The following is a 27,248-nucleotide window of genomic DNA, read 5'->3' on the forward strand; positions in this document are numbered from 1 at the left end:
GGAAATAGTGCGCTCGTAAAGCCGACTTAGGCTCAGGGGCCACGACTCTCACTGCATGTAAAGCTTTTCTCCGAATGCCACCTGTCGAGCCACATGGCTTCAGACCTTTGGGCCGAATGTGCCGACGGCCACAAACAAGACCATGCAGCGAGACAATACTGGCAGTGTTTCTCAACACGGCCGTGTACCCACGGACATAGAGGTTTCTCATGGAGTCATGACATGTCTCAGCGAAACTAGGCGTACCCTCATTGGTCTAGACAGTTGAAATTGGAACGCAATATCAAAGCGTCCTCTGCGCAGTAAACCTCCAGATACACGTCCATACTATTCAGAATCTGCCGAACAGTAACTGATATGTCGTAGTCGCACATGCGTGTTTCATCTTGTACATAAAGGGTATACGAGATCTTACGCCAAGCCAGACACCGACCCCGAGTTCATGCAACACCTGCTTTTCTTGAGCTGAGTGTTGGAAGCTTGTCCAGTTACACAAAGCTGGCGAAGGAAGCTTATTCTCGGGAAGCACAAGATGGCGCAGGGGCCTAGGGGTCCTTTTCATTGCCAAGATGAGATGAGCATACTCTCGGCGTATGAGGCCTATACCAGATTGGTAAGAAAGAAATGGGTTTGACATTGGGGGCCGCGACCAACACGACCTTAGGTCGTTTCGTAGCAAGCCAGCTAAAGTAAAAGTGTCGGTGCTTGATAGCAGGTTGAAGACTAACCCGTAGGCTGGGTATATAATTATGCCAAACGTTTGTTTGGTCGAACTTCGATTCGTGCAACAGGAAATCATTCCTAAAGTGTCGCACCGGAGCCGATTGCGCAGCCGCGAGCACTAGTTGATAACGAACGAACTTTTGCGAATACAAGCAATGCCCCAACTCTTTCAAGCTACTTTGAATTGTGGACTAACCTCAACCTCGACGGACTCTGCCAACGGCTCCTGCTTGTCCATCAACTCTAAGAGTCCCGAAGAGCACTCTATTCGAATGGCAGCATGCCAAAGGGGCGATTTATTGAACGGGGAGTCGCTGACCAATGCAACAGGCAATGTTTGTTATGCCCGCCAACTACGCTATGGCTGCTTGACTGGTTCTTCTCCACTATTATGTTTTGATTCTCCTGCTGTGAATGGTCCCTGGTGTTGACCGGCGCCGTCTTTGGAGGGTGGTTGAGTAGACTGCACAGCGCGGGACGCATAGGAGGCGAAGGAATATCAGAGAAGTATTATCATGATAATCGCGGCTCTAAGTATCCTATACCACCAGGCTGCGATGGGGCTCTCATGAAGTGGCTTCCGATCGAGCTGCGAAACAATCACTGCACGTCGTCTCCTTTCGAAGTAGCTGCAGTTACTTTACCAAGCCAAAGGGCGCCCGTGCCTCGCCAACAGATGACTGAACGAGCATTGCCTTGACCAAGGACGGGGAAACCATCCTCGTCGGTGATATCATCTGGCGAAGAATCTGGCTGATCTCGCCATATCTCGATGCCATCGAAGATGTCTAGATCTCGCGCGCATCGCGCTACGCGAAGTGCTTGTTCCAAGTCTGCAACTTCAAGAAGCACGATCTTCGCTTCCACATCTTGCGCAATGCTGAGCAGACGCGGGTAGAACTCATCGCCTTGCACCATGTCGGGCTGGCTCGGCTTAGACGGAGGAGGCACCAAGGCAAGCTTTGGCTCGAAGCCGCGAACCGAGCGTGTCGTTGTTTTCCAGCATGCTGAAGGAGAAACATATGGCGGATTTGAGACGAGAATGTCCCAGAATGGTGGCTGCCCCTTGAGATTCAGAGCAGTTTTTAACGGCAGAGGACCTCTGGTTTGATCTGCGAACGGGTCGAGAAGAATGTCCGCCTTTAGGAACCTCACCCTGCCCTTGTCTACGTATTGCCTAGTGTTGCGCACTTTCTGAAGATTGTAACTTGCCAATCTCAGGGCTTTATGGGAGACATCGACTCCTAGGACGCGTAAATCAATGTCGTTGCGCGTGGAGTACAGCTCGTGCTGGAAGAGGAGGGGTATGCAGCCGGTGCCCGTACAGAGGTCTAGGACGCGTAATTCGGGAGGGAGATTATGCGCTTTACGAAGCAAGCCCACAATATGTGTAACTGAAGCTGCTGTGTCTGATCTATATCAGATATTAGCGATTGCTCTGCCGGACGCTGGCAGCTTCATACCTAGGGATCAGCACACCAGGCCTACACCTGATTTCTAGATCGCCAAAGTATTCGGTCCCCAAGATGTACTGCAGTGGCTTTCCAGACGCTCTTTCCACGACTAATTGTCTTAGCAATGCTTCTTCAGCCAGTGTATCTCCCTTCGCGCGACGCGCTTTCGCGACTTTCTCGACGTGTTCATGGAGCCATCGCAGCTCGTTTTGCGCGGCGTATAGGTCACGACAGGGTCCTAACAGCGCCGGGAGAAACGGGTCTATCGTACGCGCTTTGCGGAGGAGGGATGTCGTAATGCGTGGCATGTCAATTGCGGATACATGTTGGTGTGGAGAGCTGGTGTCGCTAGCGCGGATGTGTGGTTCACGGCCATCACGGCTAGCTCCTTCAGTATCATTTCGTTGCACAAAACTACACCTATCATAAGAGCGGGGAGGCCTTCAACGTGCTTTGAGGCAATATAGGCATAGATCATGGTTGCCCCAGCCGTATACAAGGAGTGTGGCAGCTATGTGAGCGTGGGTAATGAGCAGATGGGTTGCTACATGGCACGAGATGGGGACAGAAGTAGTGAGTCAAATGAGTTGCTGTACTCTAGCTTTTATCAGCCACCTGTATCCACCTGCAACTACTACTAGACACCAGTCTCTACTCCAGCTTCTCCTCCCTGATCGCTAGCACATTGCTAGAACCATTCTGACCGCGGTCAGTCTCCTTGTGAGTGTGGTTGAACGTCACTCGCTGACCCTCCAGCTCCTTTTCCATCGCCATCCTCTCCTCGTACTTCACCATGTCGTCTGCGTTGATCTCTGCTTGGACATTGCCCCATCCAGGTAACGTAGGAGGGGTAGGTCGCACCCCTCGCCGCGGCTGTCCCTGAACTTGGTGGTTCTGGCGGCCGCGGGCCTGCTTCCCGTAGGCTCGACGGTTATTCTCGCGGTGAGGAGGCTGCTGCTTCTGGATAGTGGTAGTGACTGCCTTCTGTGGGGTCACGAAATTGGCAGAGGTAGGTGTCACGAGTGCCTTCGGATCTGTGCGGTTGGTGAAGTAATATGCTGCGATAATGGTACAGACACCGAAGCCAAGGACTGCAGCGCCTCGAGCGTCTTCGACAATCAGGTTGGCAGAGAGAGAGATACCTGCTACAGCACAGAGGCCTTGAAGAGCTCGGATGACCCTCATGCCATGGATCTTCGTCAGCTTGTGAATGACCTGCAGCGGGCGCAGTACAAGCTCAGTCGCTGTCGTGTCGTCGTGCATCGGAGGGAGTGGCTCTTTCGGGACGCGAACGCAGAGGAAGTCGCAAATAGACTTCCAGTCATCGAGGGTATCAATCTCGAGGAGGTTGTTCTCGCGGACGGTGTCACGGATGGCCTGGTGGTCGAGTTCGGCTTTGCAAGCAAGCTCGAGAAAGGTAGAAATGTTGCCGAAGAATTCGGTGTCGATACGAGCCATGATTTGCTTCACTGCAAACTTGTTGAGGTTCTGAAGTAGCGTCTCGACGGTGTCGGCGTCAGGCTCGCTGGTGACCATGATGACCTTGACATTGGGGTAGAGCTTGACGAAGTCGTGGTCAAAGAAGCAGGTCGGCGCACCAACGAGCGCGTTGTGGTCACCGATGACCTTGTCGTAGTCAAGCTGACTGTATGGTTTGCCCTCACTGCGCAGACGAGCTGCCTCGACCCAAAGAGGGAAGTCGCGTGCATGACGGTCGCTCGCAGCCTTGAAATCGTAGACCTTGAACTTCAGGATCCTGAGAGCCTCCGCGATCGCTAGAAAAGTGAGTCAGTACAGAACTGTGCGTGCGGTGTGAAAGTACTTACCATCAGTGCCGGTACCAGGACGACCGACAACGATGACCTGCTTGATAGATCGGAACTTGCTCGGATCGCGATCGAGAAGACGAGAGGTATCCACACCAGCGCCAGCGCCGATGGAGACGAGAGGAGTCGAAGTCGAAGTAGTGGAAGACATGTTAATATCGTTGAGAGGATCTTGTTTCTTGAGAGAAGTAATTGAAGTGGGATATTTGAAAGTGAGAAGAAGAAGTATCGAAGCTCAGTTGACGAGGGAGGCTTAAATATAGGATTCTGATGTCTTCTATTGTGCGCTGATTGTCTTCACCATTGGTCAGTGCCCTCACCATAAGCTCTCACTCCGGGCTTTGCTCCCAACCTCGCGAATTTTCCTTTCACTTGAAGGCGATTGGATGACTGTGGCGAAAGGTACACTCCGAGAGTTACAGTCGTGGTGAGCAAGCTGTTGCCATCAGGAGACCAATACGTAGTGTGATGAGCATGTACAGAGGACCAACTAGGTGCACCCAGGAGGGATTCAATCCTTTTTCAGTTCGTGACTACCCAGACTTCACTTTTGGCCGTGTAGATGGTGAAGCGTCGGTGGGCTCTAGCAAGCTTTGTTAGCTCGAACTGATACAGAAGTGACACCTCGATTCGAAGCGTAAAGCTTACGCGCGATCCCTTGCTACGTTACTCCTAGCCGTCACTTCAATAACCTAACCTCTGGGAAAGGGAATCTTCTAAACCACTTGAAGGTGACAGAGCTATTATCAGAGCCCGTACAATAGCTTACTCATTATAACTGTAGCTGACCCTAAATATACACCGAGGACAGCCAGGGTACGGTCAACTAAGAAAGCTAAGGTGGATGGGATCAACCATATTGCAGCACATTTATTCGCCGTTCACCAATAGCCTTTGAACGAAGAGGAAAATTCGAGAGGTTGAGAGCAAAGGCTAGAGTTAGGAATACGCTTACAGTATTAAGTAGGAAAGCGTCTGCAGCAGCCTACAGGCATTCGCGGCACTAAAGTAGTGTCCGCCTTTAATACACTTCTCCGCTCAATCCCTAGTCACGGCGCTCTCAGCGGCCACCTTCTCACTCCTCATCACAGTAACCTCCTTCTCATACTCGATACTCTTCCGCGCCTCAGCATCAAGTGTAGCCGCAATACCCACACACTTATACGTGCCAAACTTCCTAGCCCCTAGCCTCGCCTCAAACATCTCGTCGATCTCCTCAAGCGTCCTGTTCTTGACCTCAGGCAGAAAGAAGAACACCCACGTCGCGCTAATCACGCAAGACGGGAACCAAATGAATCCGTACCGCGGACCCCAGTTCATGGCCATAGGGTTGATAAAGTACGGCGCGGTGAAGGTAGTCAGCCACGCGCCGACGAAGCCAGCCGAGGCCGCGAGACCGAATGTATGGGATCGGAGCCGTTGGGTGGGGAGCTCGCCGCCTGAAAGCCATGCGTATGTGGAGATCATGCCGTTGTAGGAAAACATGTAGATTCCTGTAAGTCCCACAGTAACTTTTCCGGTGGACTTTCTCCCAGGCTGCTTATGGTATACGACGGCGATTATGAGTTGGACGATACCGCATACGAGAAGGCCGGTCATGAGAAGGACGCGCCGGTTGCCATAGCGTACGACGATGAAGCTATTGGCGATGAAGGCGCAGATGCTGATCGCGGATAGGATATTAGACATTGCAAAGGGGTCCGATACCTTGGCCATTTGGAGAAAGTATGCTTTGTACGCTGTGTGGAGTTAGCTTTAAGTGAGTAAGATAAACAGGTAAGTATCGTACCGATGATGAACATGGAGCCAGATGCTGCTTGGAGCAGGATTGCGCAGACTGCGAGTGTTGTTCGTCGGCGGTCAACAGGATTGCTGAACATGTCAAGCCATCCCACGCCAGAGCTCGATTCCTTTTCCTTATCAATGGCAGTCTGAATTGCCAAAGCCTCTGCACGAGAGTCGTGGCCTTTCGGTCGTAGCCACTCAAGTGACTTAACACCATCTTCAAACCGACCCTGTAAAAGCAACCAGCGCGGGCTCTCAGGGATGAACCAGATTGTGCAGATGATAATGAACGGGAAAACATAGATGAGCCCAAGTGGAATTAGGTAGGCTGTCTTATCTGGTCGTTTCGCGGTAGCCCAATCGACTATAGTACCGATGAGTGTTCCGAAGGAGACGAAGAAGTTGAAGGCGGTCAGGAATACACCTCTTAGCTCTGCGGTACTGCTTTCTTGTATGTAAAGCTGCGAGAACGTCATGAAGTATCCATTTGCGAGACCAATAATCAGTCGCCCCGCATAGAGTGCTCCGATATTGTCCGTGGTCATCATGATGATGTTGGCGACAAAGCAAGTAACACATGCCATGACCAGGCACATCCGACGTCCAATGCGGGTCGAAGGAATACCAGCGGTAGCAGCGCTAATGAAAGCGCCCAGTGTCATGAGTGAGGAGATCAGCTGCTGCCTCTCTGTTGTTATGTTCCATCCTGTGACCGTCTTGTTGGTGCGGTAACCAAACACCTAGTCGAGTGTAAGTAGGCAATGACTTCAGAAAAAAAAGGTCCAACAGCTCGTACCTGCAAGAAGCCCCGCATAGCCTGTAAGCCGCCAATCATGCCAAAGTCAAAACCATACTGGAAGGGACTCAAAATGACGATACCGCAAGCGAGGAAGAGCCGTCCGTGGCTGCGCCAGGATTCTCCTTTGATCTCAGCCATCGTACTGTTGAGTTAGAGGCAAGAGTTGAGCTCTGCAGGAACGGTCCGTTTCGACGCATGGGTCCCTTATACATGGAGCAGGCGTGGATGAATCCAGCGCATTTACCCATCTGCCGAACCAACATGGCCAAGTACTCCGGCAGGGGTTGACCCCACAGCGTGGCGGAGATGACTTGGCACCTTGTGCACTTTGGATGTGGGGAAGTGAGGGCTGACTATCTTCAGACACTTGCGCAGTCGCCAAGTTACACTTTATACTGCCTTGGAGTCATTCAGGCTACCATATCTCGGAGCGTAGGGTGGTTCAGCCTAATTTTCTAGATATCTGGACAGAGGGAAGGAATTCTTCCAAGCCCATACATTCCCTGTCTGAGTAGGGCGACGCTGGATATTAATTTGTGACAGGGTAGGCCTGCAGGTAAGCTTTCGAACACGATGTCGATCTGATTCGAGCTGTTATCGTCGATAGATCCAGGATACCTTTGTCCGCGATGTTTGTTCGCACGCGAGAAGAGGCGTTGACGGTACTTCGCATGCGCGCGGCTTCATAGAGCCGACGGGCAATAGTAGACTGTAATTAGTAATTTGAGACACAATTCGATGGAAATTGAGTCAGTGATCATGGGGAAATATGGGGTACAGGGGCTAGCGTTGCGAGCCGTATGGGTCAAATTCGCTTCCCACGCGGGGAACGAAAGCTTGTCGGCATCTCGGCGGCTAACGGCTGGCAACCAAAATTCTATATATCTGCATTTGCGTAATCGACGATGGAAACTTCATCATGATCTTATAAAAGTAGCGAGCATGTCTCGTGTACTTTTTCGCTTCGATTGAGCAGCTTAGAGCTTAGCCTGACGTATGTATAGGCCTTAGGTGCATTTGTTTTCTTTCCATCCTTCCTTTGGGACTCTGCGGTCAGTATAGGTAATACGAACATGCTGTAGGGGTAGCCAGAGTGAGTGTAGCGAAGTGAGCAATGAGAGGAGGCAAGGTGGTAGGTCATGACGCCGATGGGTTCCTAGCGTTTTGGAAGCTACTGCTCATTCCAAGGTTGATGATTCTACATTACGTAGTGCTCTAGGCTTTATGTGTCACTTGAAATTTGAGATGGGACAAAAGAAGAACGAAATGGCAATACATAGATCTCGGAGAATAGGGTATCTTTCAATTCAACATATTTTCCCGCCCGAGCTCTACACCACAGACGCTCGACGTTAGACTCCCACAACCCTTCTCTATTTCCAAACCTGAAACTACAAAGAGGCACGAAGCCATCAAGCACTAGATCTACCCGAGAATCTTTTCAATAACCCACCTCCCACTAGCTTCCTTTCGTTGCAGTACTCGCCTCACACCCAGCCCCCAACCTTGGCTACCTTTCTCGCCCATGAGGCTCAATTCCACCTCGCACTCGCGCTTGTCAGGCACTCCGCTCTGGCGTGGCAGTTCTGCAATTTTGCCCTTGGGCTTACTTGGCTGCAGGAGCGGCGTATTCAAAGCGATGTTGATGATCTGTGGTCTTGTCACAGGCGTTAAGGGATGCATACGCGTTTTCGGTGTCCTGGTACCGTTGATAGTCGACGAAGTTGCACGCTGTAGGTGGCTATAGACGATGTAACCAGGAAGTTTCGCGGGCGGAGTACGTGCGAGGAGCGAGGAAGGGTGCAGGAAGACATAGTTCTCGTTTGGATCGTCTGAGCGCGCTGTGTTCGAGGAGAATAATGTGACATATGGGACGTCGATGGCTGTCTTCGGTTTCCTTGAAAGCTCGGGTGGTACGGGTGCGAGATCTGCACGCATTGCGATCTGGTCGATGAACCCTGCTGCGCAGATCTGCGTGAGGAGGTTGAGGTTCCGCTCCGACGGCGCAGGTAGCTTTGCGTTGTACGATCCGATAGCGGTTGGTCGATGTGCGCGGACGATATTGGTGAGCTGTTGACGGAGCTGGCTAGCTTCGTTCATGGCTTTGGCATTGAGGAACATGTCTTCGCAGAAGCGCTGCGAGTCTGGCTCGTAGGCGTAAGCACAGACAGCATTGCTGAATTTAATGCAGTCACTCTGCTTTGCGTTGACGCCTAACTTTGCTTGTGCGGCGTTGTAGGCTTTTCGGAGGTAGGAGCGCTCTTCGGCTTCGACATTGTCTTGCTCGGTGCGGATAGCTTCTGGGTCAGGATTCTTCGGTGGCTCTCGTAACCCAAGCTTGTTCTCTGGGATGATGAGTTCTGGTACAGAGAGTGCGGCTACTAGGGCGATAGTCTGAGCAGTCAAACTCTGCGCAACACCCATGGCCACCATGCGAGCGAACCGGGGATTAAGAGGGTATAGTGATAGCTCATGACCAAGCTTCGTGACATTTCCATCTGGAGATAACGCGCCCAGATATGAGAGCAGATTCTCAGCTCTCCGTAGACTCTCCCGGTCGGGTGGGGTTGGAAACGGGAAGTTGACAACCGGAGCACCCATACTCTTCAACTGCAACACCACGCCCTCTAGTGGGGTCCGCGAGATCTCTGGAGCGGCATACTCCTCGAAATCCCGCTCGAAGACAGCAGAAGAGTACAGGCGATAGCAATGACCAGGCCCAGTGCGACCCGCACGACCGGACCTCTGATTGGCGCTCGCTTTGCTAATCCAGCCGACTTCGAAGCTCTGCACGCCAGTCACGAGATCGTATTTCTTTTCCTTCGCTCTTCCACAGTCAAAGACGTATCGGATACCGGGGATGGTTAAACTAGTCTCTGCGACGTTCGTCGCGAGAACGATGAGGCGAGAGCCATCCGGTGGGGGGTCGAATACGCGTAATTGCTGGTTTGTCGGTAGCTGAGAGTAGAGAGGTAGCACGTGCACATTCATGACAGTTTCCTCTGGTTTCTCGTCTTCAATTTCGAACTCCTTGTCATCTTCGTTGTCGAGTCCCATTATGATTGAGTCTTCAGAGTCCGATCCATCTTCGTCTTCGAAGTTGTTCGCACTAGACCCTAGCTCGATGTCTTCTGTTTCCAACGGTGTGTCAGCTGGGGAGATCAAGACCTTCCCAGCCTTTGCTTCTTGGCCCTGTGTTGAGGAGAAGGCCTGCTTCAACTGTTTCGCCAGATGTGAGATCTCGTTTTGGCCAGTGAGAAATATAAGCATACCACCCTTCGGCAATTTGCGGTGTCCTCTGCACACTTTGCGGTACATTTCCTCAGCGTAGTCCCGCTGAGTGCGTCGAGCGAAGTGGTTTGTGACGGTGTATTGTCGGCCTTCTGCCTTGATCAATGGCGGAGGCTCACTCCTAAATAGCTGCTTGTTCTCCGTGAAATCCGATATGCGTAGGGTTGCAGACATAATGATCAGTTTAAGAGGCTTAACCTTCGGATCCTCCTTGGTCATTTGCGCTCGAAGGTCTACGATTCGGCTCAACATGCCAATCAAAATGTCCGTGTTCACACTGCGCTCGTGGGCCTCATCGATGACGATCGCAGAGTACTTGGTTAGTACGAAGTCTTGAGTGATCTCTCGTAAGAGCACTCCGTCTGTCATAAATTTGATGGCGGTTTTGGCACTCGTAGATGTGTCGAAGCGTATCTGGTAGGCCACCTTGGTGCTTTGATCGCCAAGCTCGTCTCCAACACGTTTAGACATGCTGACTGCAGCCACACGTCGCGGTTGGGTGACTCCAATCATACCAGGTGTGGGTCCGTCTGCTGCACCGTATCCTGCCTCGTAGAGGAACTGCGGTACTTGTGTGGTTTTGCCGCTACCTGTAGCTCCCCAGACGACTACCACGTCATTATTGTGTATCGCCTCCATGATCTTTTGTTCCTCGGCTACAATTGGAAGCTGTAATCTTGACTCTTGTATCTCGGGCGAACGATCGACGTTGACGCTGAATGCCTTTCTTGTTGCATCGGTGGCAGTATTCGTTTCCAGCTCTGGTGGTAGCGGATCCTGCTCAGGCGCTCGAGGCTTGAAGTTTGCGGGCTTCGGTGCTACCGCCTGTGAGAGATTATTAGTTGGAACGAATCCTATTGCATCGTTTCTTTGCTGCGTTGCCCAAGCTTTGAAAGCTGACGTTCTTTCCTTTTTCGCCACCTTAGCATCTTCATCGAAACTGGTCTCGCTCTCGTCGTCGCTCTCGTCCTCTAAGCCCTCCTCTTCCGAGCCCTCTGAGTCTCCAGGGTCGGATGCCGATATATCTTCCTCATCAGAACCAGGGTCAGATCCTCTTGACTCTGCGCTGGAAGACTCAGATCCTTCGATGTTCTCTTCTTCTGACTCCTCGTCTTCCTCGCCTGCACTGAAGCCTTCCCATTGCACCTCTTGCTCGATCACGACCGGCTTAGATGCTGCCTTTCTACGTTTTCGTACTTGTATGACAGGTTTACCAGACTCATCCACTTCTAACGGCCGCTTCAGTCCAGTTCCAAACAGCCCAGTAGCCGGTAACGATGTCGCAGAGGGCTCAGGTATCGGCGCTGTAGTATCGGCTTGCTGCGAAGATTCTGGGGATGATCGATCTCGTATGCGGGACGTGGGTTTCGAGGTGGGATTCGGTTTTGGCACCGACTGCGTACCGGTGGTTGGTGCATCGTCGCTTTCGGATGCCGGCTCATGTAGATCGCGTTCCTCCAGCAGGAGGCCTTCGTTCTTTTCAATATCTATCCCAGCTCTGCTTTCGGCCAGCGCTCTCCTCAGGATTTCCCTCTTGGAACCTGCTCCGCTTCCTAGTTTCTTGGAGCTCTGGAACAAGCTAGTGTCGACCTTTTGCGAAGCGAGCTTCTTCAGCAGCTCACGGTTCTCCTCTTGCTTGAGCTTGGTATCCTGGATGAAGGTCAGTCCTGAAGGTGGTTGGTCGCATGAGGATTGTGAAGTCCTTCAGTTTGAGCCAATACTTACAACATATTTATCGAGTCGCTTCTTCTTCTTCCCGCTTATTTTGCCCTGCGTTTCTCGCAGCAAGTCCGCCTTCAGCGCATTCTTCTTGTCCGCTCGAATACGTTCCTCCTCGGGAAGAATTTCTGCTGTGTTGGCGTCGACATCGTTGCTCTGTGATTGCTTTCGTCGCGCTATCACCTTGTGTTTGCGCTGTCGAGGGACGAACTTCGGCGGCATGTTGAGCTGGTTTTGCAACTCGGAGCTGGAGTGCTGGAAATTTTGGTGGGGATCGATATCCATGTATCTTAGAACGCGCTAGTGACGCATCCACTCCCGCGGCCTCAATTCGACTGTGGACACTCTTTGTCCATGCTTGATAAACACCACCCGTCTCTACATTTGAGCTGCGCGGACCTCAGCCTGACAGTAACCGTGGAGATTTCCAAGCATACATCAATTTTTCTAGCTCGCGACTGAAATTTTCTGCTCCCTACATCACACTACACACAGACAGCTTCCGCACCCACTCAACACGGGCAGATACACGCGCTTAGCATCATGGCAACTGCTACACCAGATGAGTACAGCGTGACAGCTGCACCATATCCAGCACGTACGAAGGTCGCCTCGTCCACGATCAAAGGCATAGAGACGACAGCAACTGTTGTCAACTTCACGGATAAGATACTCATCACTGTCACACAAAATGGACGATTAGCACATTGGGTACGTGTTTCCCTCTTATAGCTTCATAGGAGTTGACATTGATTGATCTGCGTCTAGGTGCATGTTCCCCTCGACATCGCTACGACAGATGCCTCTATGAACTACAATCCCTACCTCGACCGCGATGACGAAGACCCCACATCTGACCTTCTTCCTATGCACCACCTCACGGCCACAACAATACTGGGTGGTACGATACCAGAGCTCGATGTTCTCGGTCAGACTATTGCGACACAAGTCGCCAGTGCCATCAAGACGCGCGACGAGAGGGAGACAAGGATGGTGGTGATTGGCCTGGGACTAGACAAGAATATGGTTGGAAGAGAGGAATTCGGCGAGCTTGTTGGAGTGCTGTTGCAAGTGATATGAAACGTCGCGTATGGATTGTGACCTGTACTCTGGAAATCTAGCGCTACATACCGCTTAGATGAAAACGGTGCAAAAATCAAGCCCAGAGATTGAAAGTTCTGTTTCATGGTACGCTTATCCCTCTCTTTCCTTTCCCCCTTCACTGATCATTCGTTACCAGTGCGCCGTTGTAATGCTAACCCAATTGTAGTACCCTAACGCCGACCCAATGCGTACCAAAGTCGATTATATGCTTCCACGTAGCTTGCTGATCAGGACATCCACAGAGGCCATATCGTTGGCATCAAGCTTCTCTTTAGGCTTGAACTCGGCTGGCATATGCGATATGACTTCATCAAGGCCGGGTTGGAAGTTCCTGGCACAGGACGAGAGGGCGCTAATGGCTTTCTTCCGGACTTTCCGTTCGACATCCGTGATTGCTAGGCGTACGAGGACGGGAATAGCGCCGACAATCAAAAGCTGTCACTCTGTTAGCAAGGCTATGCCAGCGACTGCAGATTCAAGGGCTGCTTACTCGTTCTTGGGTTTTGATATTATTCTGGACAGCGGTACTGCAAGACCATGCGGCATACTCCCTCATATCGGCGTATTTACTATCCAATTGCTTCACCAAGTCTGTCCAAAGGTGCAGCGCCTCGATGTTATTCGCGTTGTCGAGGTTCTGGATGAGCGACTCGAAGTTCTGGAAGGCTTGGACTCTGTTCGTCAACACCGCCTCCTCATTCTTAATGACTTCCATGCTGTCGCGCATGAAATCCGCATCTGATCTCATGTTTCCTCCGAACAAGGCCATGATGGCTTCGTGGTCAAGCTGCGTCTTTGGGCCATCGATACCCTGCGAGACCTGGGAGTTCTCGATGCCCCATTTTAAGGCTGCGTTCAGGCTGGGATTGTTCATGGTGTTGGGCGTATGTAGGATGAAAGGATGTAGTACAAGAGTAGATTTGGTGTGTGGTGGGATTGAAACAGCTCGTGCGTGGTTATGTAGGCATCTGAAATAAATTTTGGCGCGCGCAAACCAGATGACGCCGATTTGGTTGGCCGACGGCACTCGAAGGTTCGCAGACATTCCATGGCTAGCAGCTATCACATCCAATACATCCAGAGCTGGATTTACGGATTATATCCATTAATAGACATTGCCCATCGTCTGCAATCAAACATGGCCTTATTAAGAGAAGAGCAGACGATGCACCATGATGGTGTCCAACATTGGAAGTGCAGCGCTCTGCCCCTCACACGTGACGTGGGTGGATCCAGACAGCTCGAACTCGCCTCAGCAGGGCGGGCGGGGGATGTTGACATCTGAGTTGGCGGTGAGCAGCAAGCGGATGGCTGGGGATTGCAAAGCTCGCGCGCAGCTTCTTGCCTGCATCAGTCTACCTCAAGCATGCGCCGTCAGGGAACACGTAGTACCTTAGTGGAGTATCTCTGATGGCCCTGTGCCAAGTGGAAAACAGCGTTGCCTGGCGGTCTGGTATGCCACGCGTGGACCGCAGCTTCCTCGCCCTGTGGCGGGAGCTTGCGTACACACCACCAAAATAGAAAAGAGAGAAGCCTGGAGTCCAGTGGCAGCCTGGTGCATTTATATAATTCCCGTAAAAGAGCCGACTTCTTGCTACTGAATTGGATCGAATGCCACTCGCTGAACTTGCCGTGTGAAGCGCTGCAAAGCCACCTAACAAGTCTCGCTGTACCCAACCTCTTCGCTCCTTCTTCACCCCGCTAAATCTGGGCAAGGCCAGTGCACTGCTAAATAAGCGGCACCCACCAACCTTTGCCTCTCGCACAACAACCTTAACCTCACCACCAACGCATCCTGTAAGCTTTCCCGACATCCGCGCCCTTGTTCAACTTGCCAATCTACCGACATCTCGGAGTATCGAATACTGACGTTCAATCGCTCCAGCCACCCGCAACACCACACTTTACCTCTAATCTCACCCTAATCAGTCAACATGGAAGGTAAGCTGCCCAGCTCAACATTCAGGCCATCTCCATCTCCCGCTGCCTCCTATTCACTTGCGCCCCTATATCTCAATGAGCTCTGCTGACGTCTGTCCTTCCGCCTGTAGAGGAAGTCGCTGCCCTCGTTATCGACAATGGGTATGATGATCCCTGAATTCCAACACCCGTCATCCTTGCTGTGGAGGGGCTATCCGCATCGACCGCGCCCAAGCCCTCACAAGGCCGCGAGGAAGCCTCCATAGCACCGCGCGAGGTATCGCCACCATAGCATGCACATGAGCTGACAATTGGTAGTTCGGGTATGTGCAAGGCCGGTTTCGCCGGTGATGATGCGCCCCGAGCAGTCTTCCGTAAGTCCCCTCATCCCCACCTCGTCAGCCATTGCTGCACCGAGTGCGCTGGACTTTGGTCTCCAGTGCCTGTCAAAGTCACATTCTGACAGATTTGCAGCCTCCATCGTCGGCCGACCGCGCCATCATGGGTACGATGACCCTCATAATACCTCCCACGTAATTCGCGAGCTGACAACAAGGCAGTATCATGATTGGTATGGGCCAGAAGGACTCCTATGTGGGTGATGAGGCACAGTCGAAGCGTGGTATCCTGACTCTGCGATACCCCATTGAGCACGGTGTCGTTACCAACTGGGACGATATGGAGAAGATCTGGCATCACACCTTCTACAACGAGCTGCGTGTTGCCCCCGAGGAGCACCCCGTTTTGCTCACCGAGGCCCCCATCAATCCCAAGTCCAACCGTGAGAAGATGACACAGATCGTTTTCGAGACCTTCAACGCCCCTGCCTTCTACGTCTCTATCCAGGCCGTTCTCTCTCTGTACGCTTCCGGTCGTACTACCGGTATCGTGCTCGACTCCGGTGACGGTGTCACTCACGTTGTCCCCATCTACGAGGGTTTCGCGCTTCCCCACGCCATTTCCCGTGTCGACATGGCTGGTCGTGATCTGACTGATTACCTCATGAAGATCTTGGCTGAGCGCGGTTACACCTTTTCCACCACTGCCGAGCGCGAAATCGTCCGTGACATCAAGGAGAAGCTCTGCTACGTCGCCCTTGACTTCGAGCAGGAGATCCAGACTGCCAGCCAGTCCTCCAGCTTGGAGAAGTCCTACGAGCTTCCTGACGGTCAGGTCATCACCATTGGCAACGAGCGTTTCCGTGCTCCGGAGGCTCTCTTCCAGCCTTCCGTGCTGGGTCTTGAGAGCGGTGGCATTCACGTCACCACTTTCAACTCCATCATGAAGTGCGATGTTGATGTCAGGAAAGACCTCTACGGCAATATTGTTATGGTGCGTTAACTGAACTCGAGACAAGCAACAAAAGAGCTAACGCGAATTAGTCTGGTGGTACTACCATGTACCCTGGTATCTCCGACCGTATGCAGAAGGAAATCACCGCCCTCGCCCCATCCTCGATGAAGGTCAAGATCATCGCTCCTCCCGAGCGCAAGTACTCCGTCTGGATCGGTGGTTCCATTTTGGCCTCGCTCTCCACCTTCCAGCAGATGTGGATCTCAAAGCAGGAGTACGACGAGAGTGGTCCTTCCATCGTCCACCGCAAGTGCTTCTAAGGTACTGCATCTCCTACACTTGAGGGATCCGCCCACTAACGACCTCTCCCAGCGTATCCCTACGTGCGGTTGTCGACTTCATGGCAAGCCTAGTAGCGGAAGCATCATTTTATTGGCGATCTGTTACCCCGGGATTTCACGGTTCACGGTTGTTCACAAAATAGCGCAGCGAGCCAAAGGTTGGGTGGTTGAGTTATGGAGGAGCTTGAGCTCATACTGGAGGTGTAGTACGGATCTTAAGATTGTAGCTTAGAACCTATGGACACTTTTCACATTCCCTATAATTGCACATTTTCATCTTTAATGACGTGATTTTGGTCGTTCCTATCTCGTAATTGAGATCATGTTTACAAGGCAGCACATAGATACGCACGCTTCGCGACTTCGGTAGATCCGATAATGATCCGCATGCTCACGTACCTCAAGCTGCCTTCGGATTGAAGGCAGCAGAGCTTTCTCCCTAATACGGTATAGTCGATCCACTAGCGCGGGAATCAGCACTTGCATCATCTCGTAGAGGCTGACAGCGACCGCGCTCCCATTACTTATATCTGCCCCACCATCGTTCGTTCCCGTCATGTGCACTCTAGGTTACATTTGTTTGAGCCTCTGCGCGACTACATGAACGCTAATTCAGAGAGCTAGAACTGTCTGCTCCTTGAACGTCCGTCTTTGTACAAACCCCGAAAAGAGCAGCGCGTATAGTCCAACATCAGATCACCCATTGAACAACAACCAAATAGCAGAGCTACACGATGCCCACGCCGCCTAGTAACCATGACAGACCGACTGTGAAGGCAAGCGATGAGACGACGCCACTCCTTGCTAGTGTGGAAACTGCACTGTTAGCGGGACCTGCCGACCCGTCGCATGAAGCTGCTGATGGCAGCGCTGAGGAAGCAGTCGGCCAAAACAACGACCAAGGAGACGCGGATCAAGTACCTCTACCAAAGGCACAGATCTTCCTACTGTGTTACACGAGGGTCGTGGAACCCATTGCTTTCTTCTCGATTTTTCCGTACATCAACTTTATGATCGAGAAGGTTGGTGGCGTCGAGAAAGAGGATGTTGGCTTTTATTCGGGATTAATTGAGAGTCTGTTTAGTGCGACGCAGATGTGTGTTATGATATTCTGGGGCAGGGTGCGTATACTTGTCTGCCTGATGCGATGAATGGGAGTTAGCTGACAGCCTAAGGCTTCTGACAAATGGGGAAGGAAGCCTATCCTCGTCATCTCGCTCTTCGGAATCGCTATCTCTACAACGCTATTTGGGCTAAGCCAGTCTCTGTGGCAGATGATTCTTGCCAGATGTGTCGCAGGCGTCTTTGCTGGGACCGTCGTGACAGTCCGGGCTATGCTCAGTGAGAACAGCACGAAATATACCCAGGCTAGGGCGTTCAGCTACTTTGCTTTCGCTGGGAACCTAGGTCTCCTTTTTGGGCCGCTGCTCGGTAAGCACTCTGTATACATTGATCCATTCTAGGGCTAATACTACGTCTATAGGTGGTCTGCTCGAGAGGCCTGCTGAGAAGTTTACTTCAACCTTTGGCAAGGTCAAATTCTTCCAGGATTACCCATATGCCTTGCCGAACATGGTCACCTCTGCTGTTGCTATATCTGCAGCTATTACAACCTTGCTGTTCGTCAAAGAGGTAAGTCTACTTTATAGCATAAGAGTGGCAGTACTCTGACCATGCTCATATTGTAGACCCTGCATATCCATCATAGCAACAAAAAGGCTAGCGGGCCTCCCATGTCTGCCTGGCAACTCATCAGATACCCTGGGGTGACACCTGTTCTATTAGTCTACAACTACGTTATGCTCTTAGCATTTACCTTTACGGCCGTTTACCCAGTCTTCCAATATACGCCCGTTCGCCTCGGTGGCCTTGGTTTCACACCAGAGCTAATCGCCGCCTGCACCGGGTTAACAGGAGCCTCTCAAGCAATTTGGCTGCTTTTCATTTTTCCTGTTCTACACAGACGTGTGGGCACCGGAAGACTCCTTTGGTGGTGTGCATGTGTATGGCCCGTCTTCTTCGCACTGAATCCAATGTTCAGTGTCATGCTTTCACATGGAAAGAAAGCTTTGTTTTGGTCTACCGGTCCGCCGACCTTGGTGCTGGGAAGTGGAGTCGCCATGGCGTTTAGTGAGTGTCCAATCTCTACATTCATCTATACAATGCTAATATGTATGATAGCGGGTGTGCAACTCGCCCTCAATGATATCGCGCCCTCGCACGAGACGTTGGGTACGTTGAATGCCATCGCACTTGCGGCTCAGAGTGGGTTACGCGCCGTTGCACCGGCCTTAGCAACAAGTCTTTATGCCATCGGTGTCAAGTACCATATTCTAGGCGGCGAACTGTTCTGGCTGTGCAATGTTGGTCTAGCGCTGGGTTTGCTGGGCGTGTTGAGGCGACTTCCCGCGAAGGCAAAGGGAGAGGTTACACGGCAGCGGAACGGTGGCGCGTAGCTTATGAAGCCCGAGGAAGGTTCGAAACCACCATCGAAAGAACCGAGACTTTGAAGATCCCTTGTCTACGAGCGCCGGGCACTGACATAGATATAGAGTGAGAGGTTAGTCACCTCGTACATACCCTCTCTTCCCCAATATAGACAAACCTACTACCAATATGCTCTAGGCAGTTAGGCTCCCAAACATCGTTACTCCGGTGAAAGAGCTACGACGCGTCGGGACTTTTACGTCATAGCGTACTAAACCGTGCTTTCACCCCCAAGCTTTTACAAGTAGCCTGTTCGAGAATATTACACTAACCGTCGTCCACTCTGAACCTGTATCCGCACAAACTCACTACCCGACCACTATGGCCTCAACCGAACCGGACCCCGCCGTTGAACAACTCATTGCTTTCCTTACCCCCAAAAACGTAGCCATTTACGCACAAACCCGAGAAGAGTGGGCTCGCAGTATCCTCGAAATCGTGCTGAATCGCGTCGCTGACCGCTGGCGTTCTGCTAATATTGGCACACACCCGACCTTTCAGTTGGCGACAGAGGCGTTAAAGGCAGTTGTACAAAGCGCTGACGCCCCAGAGCTTGCTATCAACAACAAGGCGGCCGCACAAGACGTTCACCGCATCTTGAACATCATCAACGCAGTAGCTCACACACAATGGGGCCGATTTGCTGCCATGGCGCAACAGCCCAAATCGAGACCTGAGGGTCAGTCTGCTCATAGAGCTTATCGGATAATTCCCCAGCTGGGACACACCCAGTGGTCCGAGTCTATTCAAGATCATGCTTTGCTGCTTCGTAAAGCGTTTGACACTGTTCACCATAGTCATGTATCAACTAGGCCCGATACTCTCGTCATCTCTTTGCAGGACTGGGGAATGCTTCGAGAGGGCGTGGAGCAACTGGGGCAAAAGATTATACGAAATTGTGGGAAACGGGCAGACAAGACTACGCTATATCAAAGTCCAACTGGCCTGAATACAGCTTTGGTTCCGAATGCTAGGGCAGTTCCCGGAGCTCGACTGGTGGAGTTGAGCCATGCAGCACAAGCCACAGCCGCGCATATGCTCCCCAGCTCGACCACACAGAATCTTCCCCAGATGGCTAAGCATCCTATTGCTCCGAAGCACATTATACCACGCTCGCCAGGCACGAGTCCAGTTAAGAAAAAGACCAAGGACGTGCCCTTAGCTCACAAGGAGATGACTTTCACACATAACGATGGGGCTTACTACTTCTTTGTACTTGCGGAGCGGGAACAGGTCAAGGGCGATGTAAACAAGAACAAGGACAACTCTCGAGGTATCACTGGTAAGATCTTCTTTCAGTACAAGAGGACTTTTGAAATACTAACTATGCTCAAGGAGAAGAACTTAGCAGCCTACTTGCTGAACTATGGGCCCGCATGCTTGCAGAAGAGAAGGCGCCCTTTGCAGCTATTTACCACAAGTGGCAGGAGAAAGAACCTAGCGATCAGCAGGTACTAGCAGCAGGAGAATATCAACGGCGGGGCATTGATGACAATGTCCGTGCGATTGCCCGCAAGAGAATGGTAGTGGGCATGAAACGGTGCAAGACTGTCCTAAACGCACGAGATGTTTTTCAATTCCTCAAATCGAAGAACATCAAGCCCACGAATCCACTGACTAGAAATGCGACCGCTGCAGCTCCACACATCACCAACGTTGCTCCAACACTGCCGAATGGGCTATCGAGCCATCCTCCATTTCTTAGTTCTCCAAAGGACAACATGGGTCCACCTCCCCGTTCAGCCGCTTCGATCTCACGGTTTCCAGGCCCCTCAACTCGTCACCCTAGCCGTCGTGTGCCGCTCCAAACGATTCCACCCTCTTACACGCGTCAACGATCGCAACAAACAGCGAGCTCAATGCCTTTCCTCAGTGAGATCGAGCTTTTGAGGCAAGCCAAACAGGTCAACGCAAGTATGGAAAAGATGATCGCTCGCTCCTCAACTGCTGGAAACTACATTGACTTGACTGAGAACGATCCACCGAGTCCGTAGCGGCCGCTTATAGATGAGGATATGCTTCCCCTGAGGTATGATCTTACAGGACACACGGAGTGAGGCGAATCGTCTCCATGGCAAGATACAATAGGTTTGATAAAGTTTATTCCTCGGTTCATGAAAGGGCTTGTATGCATTTCATACGACATGGACCTTGCTATTAACTAGACATTCAGCATGTCGAAGGTATAAAATAATAAGATGGCGGTAATAGAGTAAAATTCAATGATCTACAACGACCCACTTCTTGTTGTGATAGAAAGACCTCACATTTATGATTGGGTCGACAGCCTGAGGTTGGTAATCTCCGGAAAAAATGTATTTATGGACCAGCTGATCGAACAATATATGAGGGAGTCAACTGCATTGTCTAATATTCTCACATTGGTCAAATGCACTGTGCCGCATTCCATCACCTCGCTGATCTAGTACCCACTCTCGCATGCGTAGCCAATCGTGAACCATGTACCCCCTCATATTTATATGACACAAGCGCCTACTTGCATTACTAGTCAGCTGAGCCACGATGAGATATATCTCCAATGTACAAAGTTCGTCTTCATTACAATGACAACGTCTACTTGAATATCGGCCCCTTAGATGTCGAATCCTGCCAAGCCGATCTGCGAGGGGGTTGAGGACTATCTCAGAAAGAAGCAGGACCAACCGAATACTCCGTGGGCCAATCCAACTGGGTCTTTAGTGAAGTCGTCCGAGTGTGGGTGCCGATACTGTTATGCTGCATGCAATGCAGTTGAATTCAATGATGAAGTGGAGAAGAACAGAAAGAAGAATCTTGATGCGAGCCTCGCTAATTCTGTGTTGGATTTTCAAAGTTCCACAAACTCTAGAAAGATTACATACGGAGGAGATAATTTGAGCGTGGAGTTCAGAAGCTCTGGATTGAACTTTGGTCAACATTCCGGATTGTACTTTGATCATCAAGGTTCTTCGTCGGAGTTATTCGTCAAAAAAAGTAAGGGGATCATCCATGAATTGTACAAGACATGGCTAATTGCTTGGAAGGGGATGATGATCCTATCATTCCAGTTTCAACGCCGATCTCAGGCTACACTGGTTCGGAAGAGAGCTTTGAAGCTGTTATAAAGTGGTTCAAAGAATGTATCAAGACACATCACACACTCTGTCCGACCATGGCTACTCCCTCTAGGCTGCCACTCCGTGTTCTTGACGTGAGCATCCCCGGGACACAGGACGTGCGACTATTGCAGAACAATAATGAGAACGGATACTACGCTAGCCTAAGTCACTGTTGGGGTAGCGAAAAACCATTGCAGACGACGTTGAATCCAAACACCCTTACGTCTCACCTGCAAGGAATTCAATGGGAAGCATTACCAAAAACCTTTCAAGAAGCTGTCATTGTTACCAGAATGTTTGGCATTCAATATTTGTGGATAGATTCGTTGTGTATAATCCAAGACGATACTGCGGACTGGGAAGATCAGGCCGCCCAAATGGCGGACATTTATCAAAATTCGGTCATTACGTTCGCGGGGTCAGCTTCATCAGGTCCTCGGCAAGGACTTTTCCGCAACGCAGACCCTAAACATATTGATCATGGTCTTTCTGGTACAGCCATGCCAGAAGGCCTTGACGTAATCCGGAAACGGAAGCCATTACCACATAAGGCCGCAGATCTTCCGTTGCTACGGCGAGGCTGGGTATTCCAGGAGCGTCTATTGAGTCCACGTTACCTCCATTTTGGCGAGCATGAACTGATATGGGAGTGTATGGAGGGGATGTCATGCGAATGCGGGGCCCTTGGTAACGAATACTCATCGCGCTCCTCGTGGCTCAAGCCTAAAACTGGTTTCCATCAATCCTCATTGAAGTTCCTAAACTCCCGTGCTCACGCTGTTGCTGGTGTATGGCAATCAGCTGTGGAAGACTACTCGCGTATGATACTCTCTCACCCGGGAGATATTTTTCCAGCCATTGCCGGTATAGCGAAGAGCGTGAAGGACGCAACTGGGTGGGAGTACATCGCTGGTTTGTGGAAGGAGAATCTGATCACCCATTTGGTCTGGACAGTGGAAGCCCCAAATCGTGTGCGTAGGTGTGAAGAGTGGCGGGCACCGACATTCTCTTGGGCGTCTATTATACCGAAAGAGCAAGGCAGAAGTGGGATTAGCTATTACCTCATGACTGTGCTAGAGAAGGGTCTCAAGACAGATCTTGAAGAGCGTAAACAGCAAGACTCAAGAACAGATATCTACGCGACCGTGGTGGAAACGAGTTGTGAACCAACGGGAGACAATCTGTCACGGAAGTTGTTGTCAGGATACATTGTGCTCTCTGGAACCTTGATTGAGGCTACTCTTGATTGCTCAGCAACGCAAGGATCGTGGAAAATCGCCCCAAACGGAAGAACCCCGCTGAACTCCAGCATGCTTTATAAGGACTATGATTTCAATCAAGACAAGCCTCGGTTAAATCATAGGGATACGGTATATTGCCTCAAACTTATTGGCCTGTCCAAGATTCCGGCTCATGTCAATGGTGAGTATTTGCTGTATTTAGTGTTGAGAAAGATCAACCGAACATGTGAAGCATCGCATAGCGTGGAAGTAGATTCGGAATTTGAGAGGATTGGAATATTGCGAGATGCGAGGGGAGAGGGTGAGAGGAGACTTGAAGAACTTTCAGAAGAGTGCGCTATTCTACGCAATGCACTAGTCAAGATAACGTAAGAATAATGGGTAGACAGGCGATATTTTTAAGATGAATACTTAGGTTGAGAGAACATCTTCCCGTTAAATGAATTCAGCGATCAAAGACCTAATCAAAACGAATGCAAGAGCTCCTCTGTGTATGTTCGTGCTCCCCGTTGCGATTAGTACTACAAACCTTTGCAGATCAATTGTGCATAAATATCTTTCAATATTTTTTAAAAGGGTGGTCCTGCAGGCTCCTGTATTACGTTACGTCTTGTTATATGCCCCGGGAGATTTCTTTCGTTTACGCACACTAGCCTTGTCCCACGACCAAATGAAGAATACAAAAGTTTTCCGGAGTTTTAACAAAGTAGATTGAAATGGATGAGGCTTTTAAAATAGCTACAGGCCTTCAAATTAGGGCCTATCACGTGGTTTTATATTCTAGACAAATGAACGCCCCTGGTAAACGCCACTGTAACCATCGACAGGCTCACTCATCTGATGGAAGACCATTTGTGCAAGCTTCGCGTCCCGAAGTAAGCGCAATCCGTGAGGATTGACCACTTGTAACATCGCACCAACAGCGCCTTTGTATCCGCTGTCCATGACACCAGCATTTATAAGCGCACCGGAGCGAAATAGTGAACTGCGCACTAGAATTTGACCCATGAGATCAAGTGGCATGTCCACGAGTTCATTGAACTCGACCAGATATGAGCCACAAGATATATCCAGGTATTCCTTAGAGAGTGAGACGTTTGGATCATGTGTCTGCTGGGGAACATCATGAAGTGAAGTGTTACCAGAATTGGAGCGAGGCTTAAATGGGATTTCGATAGTCTGAGCGGTTTTGCGTTGGGAGTTGTCGAAGTCGATCGTGCCGGACGATGACCACTTCATTACGCGCTTGAGTGTAAGATCGATGCCGCATGGTTGAGTTTGATGCTCAGCCGAGCGCAAGTGAGTGATAACCTGGCGTTGAAGTGCAACGCGCCCGGGGATTATCATCTTCTAATGTCAGTTGGCTGTGCATTAATCCACTGTCGACCACGTAAGTTGTAGCATACCGTTGTATAGAAGGGGATGGGATGCAATACAGATAGTTTATCTGAATTTGAATTTCCCAATGAGTAGCGTGTTGATGATCTAGGATGGGTTGGTTGTTGAAAAGGTAGTCGAGGGAGAAATTGCGGCCTACGACTCGCTTAGATTAGACGTTAGTACGAGACAAGAAGGTGCCATGTCGGACCAACCCGTCGAAAGGAGCAACAGCGGGCTTCAAGTATTTCCACGAGCATTCTACAATCAACTATTCCAATGAACGGTATACTGTTGACCGATATAAGGCTGAAGACGAAATTATCAATTGTGCACTTCTCTCACCCTACGTAACGTTGGCGATCTAATCAGGGAGACTTCTCTGCCTGTTTGAGGTGTTTCTTAGCAGCCTATGAGGCATTTGAGCGATGTCTGCGAGCCAGGAGCTAGAAGCTGAAGAAGTGATACTGCGTGACACCTACTATGCCGAACTTCCATGTTTCAAGATATGATTACCGCCCATTTACCCCATTCACTACCGGCACCGGAACCGCCTCTCCCAGGCCTTGTTTCTCAGCCAACTTCTTCTGCCACGGCAACATTTCCGCCGCAGCCTTCGCAGGTCCCACATCCCCACCCTCCTTTCTTCTCTCCGCCCAATCATCAATGTCTTTCTGCTCAATGAAATTCCCGTGTAGCCCCAGCCGGAGCTTCACAGGCAGATGCACAACAGCGAGCGGTCCTTGCGAAAGATTCTGGGCGTCAAAGATCAGAATGTCGTTCCTGAGCACATCCAAGTGATTCAACAGCGCTATGAGATACCCCTCACCCTCTACCGTCGACCCAGCTTTGGAAACGAATACCGGTTCTTGAAACGTGCACGTCGGCCCCGCAAAGTAGGTATCCTTTTTTTCGCCGTCCCATTGAAAGTGGCCTAGCACGTTGAATAGCCCTCCAGCCGGGGGCCCGCACTTGGGGAAATCATATGGCTTACTCGGATCGATGTTGCATTGCCAGAAGTGGTTATACTTCTTCGTCAGCACTCTGTCATCGATTCTCGAGAACTCGCCGTTGATGCCAAATGCCTTGAACGGTTTGACGCGCGTATGTGTTGGAGTACGCGGGTCGAAGATCCAGCGATATGTGTCGGAAACTAACTTGTTGCGTTGCAGGAGTGTAGTTGGTGTGTTGGCAAGGCTGTCTGGCGGGAAAAAGAAGAAGACGTTGTCGGAGGCTACTGAAAGATCGACCACGATTTTACCTTCTTCATCCTCATAGGAGCCTGCTACATGGCCGTGGAAGCCTTTTGCTGTGAATAAACTATTTCACTATGCGAGATAAATTACGACCTACCATTATCAGCGCGTAGCCAAATGATATCCTCGGGCTTGCCATTTCGGCGAGGTACGATGCCATACCTAAACGGTGAGGTATAAAGTTAGTGTATTTCTCACACAAATTTCGAAAACACACGTTACTTACCACTGGTCTTCATCTGGATCCCAGGCGAAGTGATTTCCACCTCCTTTCAGCCTCTCAGCATTTACTTTGATCGGTGTCAGTGGTAAGATAAGATAGTTCTTCGTAATTGCACAGTCGTGTATCATGCCGCAAAATGGCGCTTTGTACCAGCACTCCTCGGTCTTCTTCCCATCTTTGTCAATCGTGTAGACAACAATATCGCAACTCGCATCATGTCCATCACCTCCCGCTTCGTAGCCATAGCACACCATCTCCCCCGTATCAGGATCGAATTTCGGATGTGCGGTGAATGTTGGGGACTGCACTTGTCCGTCAAAGTCATATCTGCCAATTGTCTCGAGAGTGACGGGGTCCATAGCGAAGGGCGGGCCGTCTTCTTTCATGGCAAGCAGTACGCCCCGCCAGAAAACGATATTGGTGTTGGATGCGGTCCTGATGATGCCTTTGACCATTTCATTGTCGGTGTATGGGTTTCTATACTTCCCTAGGAGGGCTTTCTTGGCTTTTCTTTCTGCTTTAAAGCGATCTGTATGCACAAATCTTTGTCTGAAGTTGACGTGTCCATCCTCAAATCTGAAGGCTGACACGGAACCGTCGCCATTGAAGTGTATGTCTTCTTCAAAAAGAGGAGGAAAGCAATGATCTGGCTGTATGCGGTAAAAGGTACCGTTGATGTCTTTTGGAATCTAATCGAGTTCAGTTCAGTATTCACTAAGCATGCAGAAACTTTGTTACCGTGCCAGTGGTTTCCAGTTCGAATATGTCCGCTTCGAGCCGTGAAGGTTTGTTGAAGCCTTGGAAAAATCCGCTGTCTGGAAACTTGACTTGGTCACCAGAACGGTTTCCTTCGTGATACGCCGATGGCGCTGGAGTTGAAAGAGAGAAAATATGTGCCATCGTATAGGACAGGTCTTTTACGCAATCAGCGCTCTATAGTTCGTTGCTTCGACTCTACCACGCCGACTTCGATTCAAAAGAGGATCGTTGTGCTCAAATGTACAATCGTGCCAGGGACTTACGCGATGAATGTGGGGAGGAGAACGTTGCGGGGTAGCGTGTGGGTAAGTTCAGGGATGGCTTAGACCCGGCACTATAAAACCGAATGCTTAAGGCGACTAGAGAAGGCGGAGTTGTACAGCCGAGAACTTCATGTTGGTATCTCGATGCGTTGTGCACGAGCTACATACACCCCTGTAGATTGGCCATTGCCGTGTCATAGTGGTGGGGTGGGGACGACTACAGTCTGTAGTAGACAAGTGCTTCGTAACGACGTGTACCTGAATCGATCGCATTGTAACATCGTAGACG

At 50.7% G+C, this 27,248-nt stretch overlaps 12 protein-coding genes across 12 annotated transcripts; 5 read left to right on the top strand and 7 right to left on the bottom strand.

Annotated features, from left to right (window-relative positions):
- Positions 1-1,097: 1,097 nt before the first annotated feature.
- Positions 1,098-2,485, bottom strand: K460DRAFT_310740 (S-adenosyl-L-methionine-dependent methyltransferase; the record flags this gene model as incomplete). The annotated part of the gene is made up of 2 exons (XM_040930161.1): positions 1,098-2,137; positions 2,187-2,485. The coding sequence occupies 2 exons, from the start codon at positions 2,483-2,485 to the stop codon at positions 1,324-1,326; spliced, it is 1,113 nt and encodes a 370-aa protein (XP_040787372.1). The 3' UTR covers positions 1,098-1,323.
- A 343-nt stretch (positions 2,486-2,828) lies between these two features.
- Positions 2,829-4,319, bottom strand: K460DRAFT_416182 (uncharacterized protein; the record flags this gene model as incomplete). The annotated part of the gene is made up of 2 exons (XM_040937777.1): positions 4,004-4,319; positions 2,829-3,952 (listed from the first exon to the last, which is right to left on the bottom strand). Exons 1-2 carry the CDS (start codon positions 4,152-4,154, stop codon positions 2,829-2,831), a joined length of 1,275 nt encoding a protein of 424 aa, XP_040787373.1. The 5' UTR covers positions 4,155-4,319.
- Positions 4,320-4,944: 625 nt separating this feature from the next.
- Positions 4,945-6,725, bottom strand: K460DRAFT_385565 (monosaccharide transporter-like protein; the record flags this gene model as incomplete). The annotated part of the gene is made up of 3 exons (XM_040935543.1): positions 4,945-5,742; positions 5,793-6,528; positions 6,585-6,725. 3 exons carry the CDS (start codon positions 6,723-6,725, stop codon positions 5,042-5,044), a joined length of 1,578 nt encoding a protein of 525 aa, XP_040787374.1. The 3' UTR covers positions 4,945-5,041.
- Positions 6,726-7,819: 1,094 nt separating this feature from the next.
- On the bottom strand, positions 7,820-11,836 carry K460DRAFT_385566 (DEAH-box RNA helicase-like protein). Its single transcript, XM_040935544.1, has 2 exons — positions 11,604-11,836; positions 7,820-11,528 (listed from the first exon to the last, which is right to left on the bottom strand). Exons 1-2 carry the CDS (start codon positions 11,817-11,819, stop codon positions 8,013-8,015), a joined length of 3,732 nt encoding a protein of 1,243 aa, XP_040787375.1. The 5' UTR covers positions 11,820-11,836; the 3' UTR covers positions 7,820-8,012.
- A 304-nt stretch (positions 11,837-12,140) lies between these two features.
- K460DRAFT_354690 (uncharacterized protein) lies at positions 12,141-12,677 on the top strand (the record flags this gene model as incomplete). The annotated part of the gene is made up of 2 exons (XM_040931805.1): positions 12,141-12,308; positions 12,366-12,677. The coding sequence occupies 2 exons, from the start codon at positions 12,141-12,143 to the stop codon at positions 12,675-12,677; spliced, it is 480 nt and encodes a 159-aa protein (XP_040787376.1).
- Positions 12,678-12,902: 225 nt separating this feature from the next.
- Positions 12,903-13,575, bottom strand: K460DRAFT_405093 (Hsp70 nucleotide exchange factor fes1; the record flags this gene model as incomplete). Its single annotated transcript, XM_040936799.1, has 2 exons — positions 12,903-13,136; positions 13,192-13,575. The coding sequence occupies 2 exons, from the start codon at positions 13,573-13,575 to the stop codon at positions 12,903-12,905; spliced, it is 618 nt and encodes a 205-aa protein (XP_040787377.1).
- A 945-nt stretch (positions 13,576-14,520) lies between these two features.
- K460DRAFT_365775 (Actin, gamma) lies at positions 14,521-16,368 on the top strand. Its single transcript, XM_040933247.1, has 7 exons — positions 14,521-14,642; positions 14,753-14,783; positions 14,940-14,995; positions 15,096-15,126; positions 15,182-15,953; positions 16,004-16,235; positions 16,287-16,368. The coding sequence occupies exons 1-6, from the start codon at positions 14,636-14,638 to the stop codon at positions 16,232-16,234; spliced, it is 1,128 nt and encodes a 375-aa protein (XP_040787378.1). The 5' UTR covers positions 14,521-14,635; the 3' UTR covers position 16,235; positions 16,287-16,368.
- A 621-nt stretch (positions 16,369-16,989) lies between these two features.
- Positions 16,990-18,711, top strand: K460DRAFT_354693 (MFS general substrate transporter; the record flags this gene model as incomplete). Its single annotated transcript, XM_040931806.1, has 5 exons — positions 16,990-17,376; positions 17,431-17,686; positions 17,739-17,887; positions 17,944-18,385; positions 18,437-18,711. The coding sequence occupies 5 exons, from the start codon at positions 16,990-16,992 to the stop codon at positions 18,709-18,711; spliced, it is 1,509 nt and encodes a 502-aa protein (XP_040787379.1).
- A 352-nt stretch (positions 18,712-19,063) lies between these two features.
- On the top strand, positions 19,064-20,736 carry K460DRAFT_354694 (uncharacterized protein; the record flags this gene model as incomplete). The annotated part of the gene is made up of 2 exons (XM_040931807.1): positions 19,064-20,024; positions 20,078-20,736. 2 exons carry the CDS (start codon positions 19,064-19,066, stop codon positions 20,734-20,736), a joined length of 1,620 nt encoding a protein of 539 aa, XP_040787380.1.
- Positions 20,737-21,318: 582 nt separating this feature from the next.
- K460DRAFT_336557 (HET-domain-containing protein) lies at positions 21,319-23,541 on the top strand. The gene is made up of 2 exons (XM_040930975.1): positions 21,319-21,715; positions 21,766-23,541. The coding sequence occupies exons 1-2, from the start codon at positions 21,340-21,342 to the stop codon at positions 23,451-23,453; spliced, it is 2,064 nt and encodes a 687-aa protein (XP_040787381.1). The 5' UTR covers positions 21,319-21,339; the 3' UTR covers positions 23,454-23,541.
- A 230-nt stretch (positions 23,542-23,771) lies between these two features.
- On the bottom strand, positions 23,772-24,570 carry K460DRAFT_394628 (putative dUTPase). Its single transcript, XM_040936003.1, has 2 exons — positions 24,488-24,570; positions 23,772-24,428 (listed from the first exon to the last, which is right to left on the bottom strand). The coding sequence occupies exon 2, from the start codon at positions 24,426-24,428 to the stop codon at positions 23,862-23,864; it is 567 nt and encodes a 188-aa protein (XP_040787382.1). The 5' UTR covers positions 24,488-24,570; the 3' UTR covers positions 23,772-23,861.
- Positions 24,571-24,852: 282 nt separating this feature from the next.
- Positions 24,853-26,837, bottom strand: K460DRAFT_310756 (9-cis-epoxycarotenoid dioxygenase-like protein; the record flags this gene model as incomplete). Its single annotated transcript, XM_040930162.1, has 4 exons — positions 24,853-25,761; positions 25,812-25,876; positions 25,941-26,626; positions 26,676-26,837. The coding sequence occupies 4 exons, from the start codon at positions 26,835-26,837 to the stop codon at positions 24,971-24,973; spliced, it is 1,704 nt and encodes a 567-aa protein (XP_040787383.1). The 3' UTR covers positions 24,853-24,970.
- Between the last annotated feature and the right edge of the window lie 411 nt (positions 26,838-27,248).

The sequence above is a fragment of the Cucurbitaria berberidis genome (genome assembly GCF_010015615.1).
Source record: "Cucurbitaria berberidis CBS 394.84 unplaced genomic scaffold K460scaffold_3, whole genome shotgun sequence".
NCBI lineage: Eukaryota > Fungi > Ascomycota > Dothideomycetes > Pleosporales > Cucurbitariaceae > Cucurbitaria > Cucurbitaria berberidis.